Source organism: Cyanistes caeruleus, chromosome 32 (assembly GCF_971803275.1).
Source record: "Cyanistes caeruleus chromosome 32, bCyaCae1.hap1.1, whole genome shotgun sequence".
Classification (NCBI taxonomy): Eukaryota; Metazoa; Chordata; class Aves; order Passeriformes; family Paridae; genus Cyanistes; species Cyanistes caeruleus.
Window position 1 is genome coordinate 615,247 of NC_141733.1, and position 12,696 is coordinate 627,942.

The following is a 12,696-nucleotide window of genomic DNA, read 5'->3' on the forward strand; positions in this document are numbered from 1 at the left end:
CGATTCCTTTTCCCCTTCCCCTTCCACCCAGGAGCTGCTGGATTCGCTTGACAGGAATTGGGTGATGGGCGAGGGTGATGGGGGCGTTGTGGGATGCCGGGAATGGAGGCAGGGATGGATGGATGGATGATGGATGGATCCGTGGATCCGTGAAGGGATGGATGGATCCATGGAGAGATGAATCCATGGATTGGATGGATGGATCCATGGATGGATGATGGATGATGGATGGATGATGGATGATGGATGGATGGATGGATGGATGGATGATGGATGGATGGATGATGGATGGATCCATGGATGGATGGATGATGGATGGATCCATGGATGGATGGATGGATGGATGATGGATGATGGATGGATGATGGATGGATGATGGATGATGGATGGATGGATGGATGATGGATGGATGATGGATGGATGATGGATGATGGATGGATGATGGATGGATGATGGATGGATGATGGATGGATGATGGATGGAGGGATGATGGATGGATGGATGGATGGATGATGGATGGATGATGGATGGATGATGGATGGATGATGGATGGAGGGATGATGGATGGATGATGGATGGATGATGGATCCATGGATGGATGGATGATGGATGGATGATGGGTGGATTGATGGATGGATGATGGATGGATGGATGGATGATGGACGGATGGATGGATGATGGGTGCATTGATGGACGGATGGATGGATGATGGATCGATGGATGATGGGTGGATTGATGGATGGATCCATGGATGGATGGATGGATGGATGGATAGATGATGGATGGATGATGGATGGATGATGGATGGATGATGGGTGGATTGATGGACGGATGATGGATGGATGGATGATGGATGGACAGATGGCCTGGCAGATGGACAAATGGACTCAAGATCCTTTGGACTGAAGCCTTTCCTCAAGAGCCCTACGGATGCCCATCTCCCTTTGGTTGCTTCTCCCACTGGATTTTGGGAGTTCCTGACTCTCCCATTGCAACCCCTGGAGCTCCACATCCCCACCCGGGTCCCTCCCAGCCGAGCGTCTCCTCCTCCCCCCAAACACGGCTGGAGATTTCTTCATGGGGGTCAACCCATGAACCCCCCCAAAGCCAACCCCGAGCTCCACGGCCGGGGCTCCCTTGGCACCGGCAACGTGCCCCGACATCCGGGCGGCAGCCGGAGCATCTGTGCCGGAGGGCTCGGGGTGGCGGTGGGGAGGGAGAGAGGAAATCTGGAACCCATAAGCTCCAGAGCCGCTGGCGTTCCCCTGCATTGGTCTGCGCCTGGTCCGCCCCCGCCCCGCTCGCCCTATCAGCAGGAGCCGTTCCCGAAGTCATCCCGGCGCCCTCCTCTCCTGGCCCAAAGGAAAGAGCCAAGGAGCTCCTTGGAGAGCTCCGCGGGGCTTGGGGCGCCCGGGCAGCCCCGAGGGCGAATGCTCCGGGCCGCCCTTCGGGAGCCACCGGCGGCTCCTCCGCAACCCGGCCGGCCGAGGCGATGAAGGAGGAAAACCTCTCCCCGGAGTCCCCCGAGGGCAGCGCGGCCACCAGCGAGGACGAAGCCGAGAGGCTGCCCAGGAAAAGCGGCCGCAAGCGCGGGCAGGGCCCCGGAGGAGCCCCCTCGCCGCAGGGCAAGCGCAGCCGGCGCAGCCCGGCCCCGCAGCCCCCCGAGGATGCCCACGCCCAGAGAGTGATCGCCAACGTGCGGGAGCGCCAGCGCACCCAGTCCCTCAACGACGCCTTCGCCGAGCTGCGCAAAATCATCCCCACGCTGCCCTCGGACAAGCTGAGCAAGATCCAGACGCTGAAGTTGGCCGCTCGCTACATCGATTTCCTGTGCCAGGTGCTGCAGAGCGACGAGCTGGACCACAAGGTCGCCACCAGCTGCAACTTCCTGGCCCACGAGAGGCTCAGCTACGCCTTCTCCGTGTGGAGGATGGAGGGCGCCTGGTCCATGTCGGCGTCTCACTGAGCTGGGTACGTGTGGCTGTGTCACGTCCTTCGTGTCACCTCCCTGTCACCTCCCTGTCACCTCCCTGTCACCTCCCTGTCACCTCCCTGTCACCGCCGTGTCCCGGCTCCATCCCGCCCCTCCTGGCCCTCCAGGGGTGAGGGATTTGTCATCCCTGCGGTTCCTGAGCTGTCCTGGAGCGACTGACTCGGCAGGGGCGGGGGAGGTTTAAAAGGGGGTTGTAAAAATCTGGTTTATTCCCAGAAATCTGATTTATTCCCAGAAATCTGATTTATTCCCAAAGCCCTGGCCTTGCTGGGGCTGCCGAGGTGTCAAAGCCCTGTTCCTCTGCAGCACGGTGGGATCCGTGATCCCGAGGGATCCGCTGGAATCCTGCGCTGCCTGGGGAAATCTGACGGGCTCAGCTCCATCCAGCACCACCTGAGCGTCCCTCGGGATGCCGAGAGGGAAATAATCCAATTTTCAGAGCTTTAGGGCCGGGAGGAATCGGGAACGGGAGGAGTGGGGGCTGACGAGGCGCTGGCACTTCCCGCAGAGCAGGAGCAGAAAGTTCCAGAGGACGTTCCCAAGCCGGGAATTCCGGGGACACCTCAAGGGAACCCCAGGGCTCCTCCTGCCTCTCCTCGGGCACCGAACATCCCCAGATTCGAGGCCGTGGAGGTGCCAGCGCTGGCTCAGGAGCATCTCCCGGGGGATTTCGTTTAAGGATGAGCCGCTTTGCAACTCCCTTTCCCAGCCAGATCCCTCCCAGCCAGCGGGAAATCTGACACCTCGCTAAATTCGTGTGGAGATATCAATTCTGGGGGCAGACCCTGTTGTTTCAGACATGAAATTCTGTCCTCGCCGGGAGCTGCCCTTCCTTGGGTGACACCGGGGTCATCTCCCCTCGGGGCCGGCCAGAGGAGCAGCGAGCGGCTCCTTGTCCCCACTTTGGGATGCCCAAAAAACCCTCCAGGACCAGTCGGGATGCTGAACCCCCCGTGCCCCCCCCGGACCCCTCACCCTCCTCTGGGCACCCCCTTTTGGGTTTGACAGTTTGGGCTTGGATTCTCCAGTTTTGGGGGTGTTGTGGGGGCGCTCCCCAAAGACAGGCGCGGCTTCATCCCGAATTTTGCAAAGCCTGACTAAAATCCCTTTGCCCCGGGGAGGTGGGGGAGGCTGAGCCCCCTCCCCAGCACCCCCAGACCCATTTTTGCTCCCTCTGCGTGCGGAACCCGAGGCGGCTCCGACTGCCAGAGCTGTTTATTTAATCCGAGTTCTTGGCAGGAGCTGCGCTCCCGGGATAAACGGAGGGATCAAAAGCCCTGCAGTCGCTTTGGAGAGCTCCCGTGAGCGCAGCGGGATCATCATTCCCGTTAAAATCCATCCCGATCCAGCTGGGGAGGGAATCACCCACCCCGGCTCACCCTGCAGCGGTTTTGGGTCCCGGAGAACAATCCCAGCAGGGCAGGGATGGAGAGGGACGGGGAAATCTCCAAAAAAACCCCAAAATCAGGGAAGAGCCGCCAGGGAAGCGGTGCCGGGCTGGGGAAAGCTCCTTCTCCCTCCCAGGAGGGAACGAACCCGGCGCTCGGGACGGGGCTGGGATTTCCTAATGGAAAGCAGCCCCTGGATAGTGGAACTCGGCCGATTAAATATCAAAGGGGGCTGGAATATCTGGATGTGCCCTTGTTAACCGGGAGACATCAGCCGGGGAAAGAGGGATGGAGCCCTCAGGCAACAGAAATCACGTTTGAAGTCCCCCCCCAGCTTTTCTCGGCAGAGTCTTGAGTGCATTAAAATGGTTTCTTTCCCTGCTGGAGGAGAAAATGAGGCTGGAAGCTGGAAGTGCCGGGGGGAGAGGCTGAGCGCCGATGTTCCTCGCCCTTCATTTGTCTCCCTGGATTTATCGCCTCTCCTGGATTTATCGCCTCTCTCGCGTTGCCCTCTCTTAATTGTCTCTCCTGAAAGACCTTGGATAAATCTTCCCTTTGGGGACTGTTGCTCTCGCCTGGAATCGGCTTTGTCTGGCGGCTGCTTCATTTGCTTTTATTTATAAACACCTCTCGCTGCTCCGGGGCACTGGGGGAGCTCGGGAACAGCTCCCATCCCTATTCCCTATTCCCTATTCATTTCCCTGCTCGGGAAATCCATCTCAAGCTGCTTTAAAACCTCCCAGATCCTTCTGCAGCCCGCCAGGAAAGCAGGGATCCCTTCCCACCCCAAATCAATCCCTTCAAAGTGGATCCAGCCCCTGGTGAAACCGCCCAGGGCGGTTCGGGACCCCCGGTTTGGGGCTGGGGGTCTCAGGAGAGGGAGGAGCTGCCGAAATCCCGGGAAATCTGTTTCTCCCTGATTGGGATTTTCTCCTGGAGCTGAGCAGGTTTGGAGGCCAGAGGCTTCCCCAAAATTCCGCTGTTTTCACTCGGGATGGAAGGGGAGATGTTGGAGGAGCCGCCCCGGTGAGGGATGTGGGACATTCCCTGGAATCCCGGGCTGCTCGCAGGGAATTGTCACAGGCGCCACCAGAGCCGCTGGATTCATTTTTCCAGCAAAAAACCTCCACATTTTCATTAAAAATGGGAAAAAAACCCACCCAGGGGGACCGAGCTGCTCCCCACGGCAGGGTCCCTGCACTGCTCGGGATTAATTCAAATGAATCCAGACATAAAATCACGGATCCGGCCCTCGGGAATGTGGAAATATCTCCGGGTTTATGGTCCCTGCAAGGAAGCGGAGCTCGCTGGAGCTGCTCGGCCTCGGGAATTCCTCTGGAGCCGGTTTTTCACCCCGGGAGCTGCGGGGGAACGCCCGGCATTGATTCCCGGGCTGGACAAAGGCGAGGATGCCGAAGGGCGAGGAGGGGCCTGGGGAGCTCCGGGAGCTTCTCCAGCCCAAACCCCGCAGGGTCCGGAGGCTCCCGCAGCCCTGGAACCGCCTGGTGAGGGTTTTTTGGGATCAGACCTCGCTGGGATCAGGGAGCTGATCCATTTTTCCAGGGGATAGGTTGAGATGATCCCGTGACTCCGGAATTTTGGTTGTCCTGGAGCCCCTGGATGTGCCCGTTCCCCATCCCAAGGGCTCAGCCAGGGGACACAGCAGCTTTTGGGGGATTTTAATCCCCGTTCTCCATTCCCTGGCATTACCTCAGCCCTTCCCGGGGCTGAATTCCTGGAGGATTTGATTTATCCCTCCCCGGGCTCCTCTCCAGAGAGGGAAAGGTCTCGGTGAGGAGGAAACAAAGCGGGAGGGGATGGAATAAACCTGGAATAGGCGCTGAGGGTGCCGGGATCCCGCGGGGATCCATCCCCTCGTGCCCAGGAACCGGAGCCGTTCCCGATTCCCTGCTCCATCCACCATCCCTGGCTCCGGGAGCGCTCCCAGTTCTGTGGGAAAAACCGGGATTTTGGTGTTTTCCACCCGGCCTCAGCCGTGGGGACGTTTCCCGGCGCATCCCTGGCGGCTCCGGGGAAATTTGGGAATGCGAAGCTGCGGAGGGAGCGGCTCTGCCCCCGCTGGCTCCCGGGATTTGCAGGATTTCGGGAAGCCCAGCCCAGGCTGACCCCGCTGTGTCCCCCCAGGTCTCCGCCTCGATGGAAGCAGCTCCAACACCCAAAACCCCCCAGGAACCACCCTGGAGAGAGGAGGGAACGACCCCCAAACCCCCAAAAACTTCAGGAATGAGCCCGAGGGAGCAGCAGGAGCTGCTTGGAGTCGCTTCGGACGCTGCCGGAGGAACCTGGGGCTGGGATTTATTGTGGGCTCAGGTAAGGAACGATCCCGGATCCCTGGAGCCTCCTGGAGCGGGCAGGACAATTCCTCTGCAATGAGGGGAAGGGGAAGGGCTGGAGCCCCCCCTGCGCTTTTATCCCGCTCCGAAAGCTCTGCCGGGACCTTCCCACGGATCCCCATGGATGAGCACAGGGGGGATTTGGGGGCTGCTGACCCCCACGGATCGGCCTCAGAAACTCCCTGCTGGAACCACCCGAACCCTCGGAATTTATCGGCACTCCAGGCTGGAGACGGAGCCGCCGGGAATGGGGGATTTCTTTGGGGCCGTTTTGGGAACTCTGGGGGGGTTTGGACTCTTTTTGGGGGCACAGAAAGGACGAGGGAGGTGCCCAAAACCACCCCAATAAAGCCCAGGGGGAATTTTCCAAGGTTCAATCCTCGTGTTTCCTACGGAAGCTGCCGGCTTCCCTCGGCTGAGCCGCTTTTATTGCAATCAGGCAAAACAAAATCAGAGTTTTTTGCCTGTTAGGGCACAAAAAAAGGGGGAAAATCCTTTCCAGGGAGGTCTGAACCCCCAAATATTCCACGGGAGAGGAGCTCAGTTGTGATCGGATTTGGGGAACACCGGAGAATCCACGGAGGAGCCACAGGAAAGCCCAGAGCGACCTTTTCTACCCAATTCCCAATTTTTCCAGGCAGTGGGAATGGATTCCCTGCTCCGGGGAGTGAATTGCAGCCTTCAAAAAAAAAAAAATCTGGGGATGCTTAAAAAAAAAATAATTCAAAACTCCCTTAAAAACGGGGCTGTGGTTCCTTCATTTGGTGCCTCACGGGAAGGATTTTACAGCTGAGAAACAAAATCGGCTTCAGAAGTTGAAAATCTTCATTCAAAAAATAATAAATTGTGCTTGAAAAATAAAGGGGGAAAACCTGAGGAGTGAGACTCCGGCTTCCAATCAATTTTTTTTTTTTTTTAAAAAAAAAAAAGATGAAATATATTTACAAAAAAAAAAAAAAAGATATTTTCAAGTATTCTGGTGCATCTTGTTTTATGAAAAAAAAAAACAAACTTGCATTTTTAAATGAGAAAAAAAGAGCTTCAAATGAGAAAAAAAAAAAAATCCCTTAAAATGAACAAAATGTCATCCTAATGATCCTCCTGATCCCCTTTTTTTGGGAGGAAAAGCCCCCAAAAAATCCGTGAATGGCAAATTCCTGGTAAAATCCAGCAGGATGGATCCATCCCTCCCTGGGACCCCCACCCTGGGCCACACGAAGGGTTTTGATTCCTCCAAATTTCTCCTTTGTTTTTGTTTCCGTTTTGTTTTTGGGGTTTTCTTTTGGTTTTTTTTTTTTTTTTACAAAATCTCCTCCCGCAGCCGGAGCCGCCCCCACCCCCCCAGCTCAGCCAGGGCTGTGTCCCCTCTGTCCCCAAAGCCCCTCCCCGGCTCAGAGCCCGATCCTCGTGTGGAAAACCCTCGGGAAAAGCTCTGGGGAACGGGAAAAGGCAAATCGGGATGGATTTTGGGCATCCCCGGGCAGGAGCCGATCGGTCCCGGAATTCCAGCGGGAATTGCCCCGGGAAGAGGAGCCGGGCTCGCATCAGCGCCCGCGGGGGCCGTAGTGCAAATCAGAGCCGGGGACAGCGCTCGGTGCTCGGGGGGAGCCCCGGGGCACGGCCCGAGCTCCGGCCTCGCTGGGAATGCTCCGAACCCTCCTCGGGATGCTCCAAAGCCTCCTCGGGATGCCCCAAACCCTCCTGGGGATGCTCCGAACCCTCCTCGGGATGCTCTGAACCCTCCTCGGGGCACTCTGAGCTTTCCTTGGGGCACTCCGAGCTCTGCTTGGGATGCTCCAAACCCTCCTCGGGGCACTCCGAGCTTTCTTTGGGGCACTCTGAGCTTTCCTCGGGATGCTCCAAACCTTCCTCGGGATGCTCCAAACCTTCCTTGGGGCACTCCGAGCTTTCTTCAGGATGCTCCGAGCTTTTCTTGGGATGCTCCCAACCTTCCTCGGGGCACTCCGAGCTTTCCTTGGGGCACTCTGAGCTTTCTTCAGGATGCTCCAACCCCTCCTCGGGATGCCCCAAACCCTCCTTGGGGCACTCTGAGCTTTCCTTGGGATGCTCCAAACCCCCCTCGGGATGCTCCAAGCTTTCTTCAGGATGCTCCGAGCTTTCCCCGGGCTGCTCCGAGCCCTCCCGTGCCCAGCGAGCTCCCGGCCCCGTCGCTGCCGCTCCGTCCCTGTGTCCCAGCCGGGCGAGAGGAGCCAGGGAACCCTTGGAGAGCTCGTGGAGGTCCCGTCCCCGCCGAGCGAACCCCGGGATTCTCCTCGCAGGCCCGGGGGGGGCTCTGGGAGCCGCCCCCGGGGTGATCTGAGTGTCCATCCCAATGTCCGGCCCTTCCCGGGATCGGGGGGTCTGTCCCGCAGCGCTGGGGGGGCTTCACCCCCTTCACGAGGGGTCCCGAAATCGGGGAGGGGTGGGGGGGGGAGGCTGCGGGCCCGGTCCCGTCCCTCTGGATGCGGGAATGTCCCTTGCAGGAGTCCAGGGGGACAAGCGGGGTCCCGGCGGGGCTGTCACTGGTTCATGGGCTCCTCCTGCTCCATCGGCTCCTCCTGCGCCCTGCGGGGGAACGGGACACTGAGGAGACCTCGCGGTGACAGCGACAGCAGGGAGGGGACAGCAGCGGACACCCCCCAGGAGGGAGGATTTGCTCCGGTTTCCATTCGGGAAGAGCCCCCGCAGGTCCCAGAAGCTCACCCGGGGTTGGGGACACGGCCCTGCCCCGCTGCCACCCCCCGGGAATGTCACCTCTTCTCCACCATCACGGCCACCGAGAGCGACGCCAGGGCCGTGACCGTCTCCACCTCGTCGGCCTCGTGGTGCTGAGCCTCGAGGAAGGAGCAGCCCAGCTTGGAGGCGAAACGCTGCACGGCCACCCAGTATTTACCTGCGGGAGGGGACAGAGGGGCTGCGGGCCACCGGGACGGGGTGGCCCGGGGTGGGGGTGACCCAGGACAAGGGTGACCCAGGACAAGGGTGGCCCAGGACGGGGGTGGCCCAGGACAGAGGTGGCCCAGGACAGAGGTGGCCCAGGACGAGGGTGACCCAGGACAAGGGTGACCCAGGACAAGGGTGACCCAGGATAGGGGTGACCCAGGATAGGGGTGACCCAGGACAGAGGTGACCCAGGACAGGGGTGACCCAGGACAAGGGTGACCCAGGACAAGGGTGACCCAGGACAGAGGTGACCCAGGACAGAGGTGACCCAGGACAGGGGTGACCCAGGACAGGGGTGACCCAGGACAGGGGTGACCCAGGACAAGGGTGACCCAGGACAAGGGTGACCCAGGACAAGGGTGACCCAGGACAGGGGTGACCCAGGTTTCTGGGCTCCCCTTGCAGTGAATGCACACTTGAGGCACCCCCCTCCCGTGAGGAAGAGGAGGATGAGGATGATGGGGACCCCCCCGGGATGTTTGTTGCCCAGTGAGGACCTTTCAGGTGCCCCAGGCCCCGTTCCCAGTCACTCACTCTGCACCTGGATCACGGCTTCCAGGGAGCGCACGGCGTTGGCGTTGGGCTTCTGCCTCACGCTCTCCTCCGGGAGCGGCTCCGGCTGCGGGGGACACGGGGGGACACCGGGGGGGTCACAGGGGGACACTGGGGGACACCGGGGGGGTCACAGGGGGACACTGGGGGACACTGGGGGGTCACAGGGGGACACTGGGGGGGTCACAGAGGGACACTGGGGGACACTGGGGAGGTCACAGGGGGACACTGGGGGACACTGGGGGGGTCACAGGGGGCTGTGCCCAGGCTGGGGTGGTGGCACTGGGGGACATTTGGGCTCACAGGGGGCTGTGCCCAAGCTGGGGTGGTGGCACTGGGGGACACTGGGGGGTCACAGGGGGGACACGGGGGGACACCGGGGGGGTCACAGGGGGACACCGGGGGACACTGGGGGGTCACTGGGGGACAATAGGGGGCTCACAGGGGGACAATAGGGGGCTCACAGGGGGACAATAGGGGGCTCACAGGGGGCTGTGCCCAGGCTGGGGTGGTGGCACCGGGGGTCAGTGCCAGTCCAGGCCTGGCTCTCACCTCGTGGCCCAGCAGGGCGGACACGCAGGCCTCGGATGCGTCACAAATGGCCGTGAGGTCGTGGCCCCCCTCCAGCGCCAGCACCACGGCCCCCCCGGCCAGGCTCATCAGCTGCTTGGTCATGTAGCCAAAACCTGCGGGACAAGGCCAGGAACATCACCTCCCCCTGCCCAAATCCAACCCCAAAACCTCCAGGGGCTCCCCCAGGAGTGGCCACCCCTCTCTGGGGGTCCCAGCCTGGTCCCCAAGGGGGGACCCCCTGCTCTGGCCACCTCCTTACACTTGGCAGAGACTTTGTAGCCACCCAGGGGGGGCGGGTGGCCCTCGGCCGCGTCGAAGCCGGCTGAGACCAGCACCACATCGGGGCAGAACTCCTGGGCAATCGGCATCACCACGGTCCTGAGGGGAAAACGGGGTGGGGAGGGGGGTCAGCCCCAGCTGGGGAAAAGGGGGTGGGGAGAGGGGTCACCCCCCAGAGCACGGGACAGGGGCAGGGACGTGGGGACGGTACCTGAAGGCAGCCAGGTACTCGGGGTCCCCCATGGGGGGGTCGAGCCCCCCAGCCCAGGCCACGTTGACGTTGAAGCCCTCGCCGGGGCCAGCGCCCACCTGGGAGGGAGCAAGGACAGGGTGAGGCCGGGATGTGTCCCCAGGGATGTCGGGAAGGGCCGGGCTCCAGCACTGCCAGGCCTGGGGGAGGCAGGTGAGGGTCCCAGCCCCCTGTCCTGCGCCACAGGAGGGTCTTTGGGGGTCCCAGCCCCTTGTCCTGGGCCATGGGAAGGAGTTTGGGGGTCCCAATCCCCTCTCCTGTGCCACAGGAGAAGCAGTTTGGGGGTCCTGCCCCCCTGCCCGGTGCCACAGCGAGGTCAGGATGGGTGGAATTTTCCTGCTGGGATCCACAGGGTGAGGGGTGGGAAAGGAGCCCCCCAGGGCACTGCCTGGCTCAGCCCTTCCATGTCCCGCTGTCCCCTTGGTCCCCTCTCACCTCGTCGGCGGCTCCGCTGCCCGGGAAGAAATTCCCGTTGTCGTGGCGGTGCAGGGAGATGTAGAGAACCTCGGGGTCCCGGTAGAAAATCTGCTGGGTCCCGTTGCCGTGGTGAACGTCCTGCAGGGAGGGAGTTGGGAGAGGATTCTGGCAGCTGTGGGGTGGCCCCAGAACCTCAGGGAGCCCAAAGCAGCCGGGTCTGGGTCCCCCAGCCCAGGAGCTGCTCCTGCTCCCCCATCCTGACAACACCAGGGGGTTCCAGCCACGTTCCCACAGGAGCTGGAGCAGGAATCGCCCCTGGGGATGTGCTGGGGGCTGGGGGGACTCACCCAGTCCACGATGAGGATCTTGCTGAGCTTCCCCTTCTGCTGCAGCTGCCGGGCTGCGATGGCCACGGAGTTAAAGAAGCAGAATCCCCTGGGAAAGGGGTGGGAGTCACCTCTGGGGCCTTTCCTGAGGGAATCACCCCCGGGTGGCTCCCAGGGGATTTATCTGGGGGTGGTTTGGAGCCACGGAGCTGCTCCTGGAGCTGCTTTTTGGGGAGGGGGCTTACATGGCCGTGGAAGGGTCTGCGTGGTGTCCGGGCGGCCGCACCACGGCAAAACCGTTCTGGGGACAGAGCAGAGGCCGGGGGTCAGAGCTGCCACCCCCAGGGTCACACACACACTATGTCCCCAGAGTCACAGCCTGGGACCCCCAGCAATGGGGTGACATCACCCTGGGACCCCCAGCAATGGGGTGACATCACCCTGGGACCCCCAGCAATGGGGTGACATTGCCCTGGGACCCCCAGCTGTGGGGTGACACCACCCTGGGACCCCCAGCCATGGGGGGACACAGCCCTGGGACCCCCAGCAATGGGGTGACATCACCCTGGGACCCCAGCCCTGAGGTGACCCCACCCTGGGCCCCCCCAAGGCCACCAGCTACCTTCAGCTCCCTGGTGGCCACCTTGAAGGCCAGCTCGGTGACGCTGCCGGCCGCCCAGCGGGCAGCGTTGGACGAGTGCAGCTCGTTCCAGATGGTGTCACTGTCCACCTGGAGGGGGGACATTGGTCAGGGGGTCCCACAGCAGCAGGGGACATCTCGGTGACAGCAGCCACTGTGCCAGCCCAAGGTGACCTCGGGCCACCCCACATCCTCCTCCTGCCCAGCCCCCCCTCTCTTTTACCTTCTTTATCTTATTTTTAGTGTTTAACCAAACATCTTGCTTTGATCAGCACCGCCTCAAGAGCCGGGAAACTCAAAAAGTCTCTTCTGATCGGGGCCAGGTGGGAGCTCCCCGAGCCCAGAGGGGAACAGAGCAGGGAAAGGAGGCAGAGCAGGGAAAGCAGAGCTGGTGCCCAGCACGGGGGGCAAGGAGAGGAGCAGAACCAGAAGAGGCAGCAGGAAGGCACCGAGGGAGCCCCTTCCTGAAAGAGAGACAGGACAGGGACAGGGAGAGGAGGAGAGAAGGAAGGCAGTGAACGCAGAGAAACCAGGGGGGAAAGCTGGGAATGGAGAGGACTGGGAAGGGCTGGAGAGAAGGGACGAGCTGCTGTCCCCGTGTCACTGCTGCCCTCCCTCCTGGTGCTCCTGGGGACGCCTCCAGGGGCTCTGGATCGAGGATCCCCTTCCAGGGAGGGATGTCCAGACCTTCCCAAGGACCAGGAGCAGCTCTGGTCCAACAGCTCCATCAAACAGCCCCAGCTGGGCAGCCCAGGGGCTTCGGGAGCTGCCCTGAGGGGCCAAAAAGGAGCAGCCCAAAATCCAGGACAGGGATGGAGCAGTGACCCCAAAATCCAGGACAGGGATGGAGCAGTGACCCCAAATCCAGGACAGGGATGGAGCAGTGACCCCAAAATCCAGGACAGGGATGGAGCAGTGACCCCAAATCCAGGACAGGGATGGAGCAGTGACCCCAAATCCAGGACAGGGATGGAGCAGTGA

At 61.2% G+C, this 12,696-nt stretch overlaps 2 protein-coding genes across 6 annotated transcripts in view; one reads left to right on the forward strand and one right to left on the reverse strand.

The window, feature by feature from the left end:
- Window positions 1-772: 772 nt before the first annotated feature.
- Window positions 773-5,712, forward strand: LOC111940490 (uncharacterized). The gene is made up of 2 exons (XM_023943202.2): window positions 773-1,971; window positions 5,527-5,712. Exon 1 carries the CDS (start codon window positions 854-856, stop codon window positions 1,964-1,966), a length of 1,113 nt encoding a protein of 370 aa, XP_023798970.2. The 5' UTR covers window positions 773-853; the 3' UTR covers window positions 1,967-1,971; window positions 5,527-5,712.
- A 403-nt stretch (window positions 5,713-6,115) lies between these two features.
- HDAC7 (histone deacetylase 7) overlaps window positions 6,116-12,696 on the reverse strand; it is a 61,921-nt gene continuing 55,340 nt past the window's right edge. For 4 of the 5 annotated variants that reach the window (XM_086870151.1, XM_086870150.1, XM_086870152.1 and 1 more), the window contains exons 16-25: window positions 11,698-11,805; window positions 11,321-11,376; window positions 11,097-11,184; window positions 10,768-10,887; window positions 10,294-10,391; window positions 10,063-10,181; window positions 9,783-9,916; window positions 9,213-9,297; window positions 8,490-8,628; window positions 6,116-8,300 (exon numbers count right to left, since the gene is read on the reverse strand). In XM_086870151.1, coding sequence (XP_086726277.1) covers window positions 8,255-8,300; window positions 8,490-8,628; window positions 9,213-9,297; window positions 9,783-9,916; window positions 10,063-10,181; window positions 10,294-10,391; window positions 10,768-10,887; window positions 11,097-11,184; window positions 11,321-11,376; window positions 11,698-11,805 — 993 coding nt within the window. In that variant the 3' untranslated portion in view covers window positions 6,116-8,254. The remainder of the gene's footprint in view (window positions 8,301-8,489; window positions 8,629-9,212; window positions 9,298-9,782; window positions 9,917-10,062; window positions 10,182-10,293; window positions 10,392-10,767; window positions 10,888-11,096; window positions 11,185-11,320; window positions 11,377-11,697; window positions 11,806-12,696) is intronic. The other variant, XM_086870149.1, reaches the window with a different exon arrangement.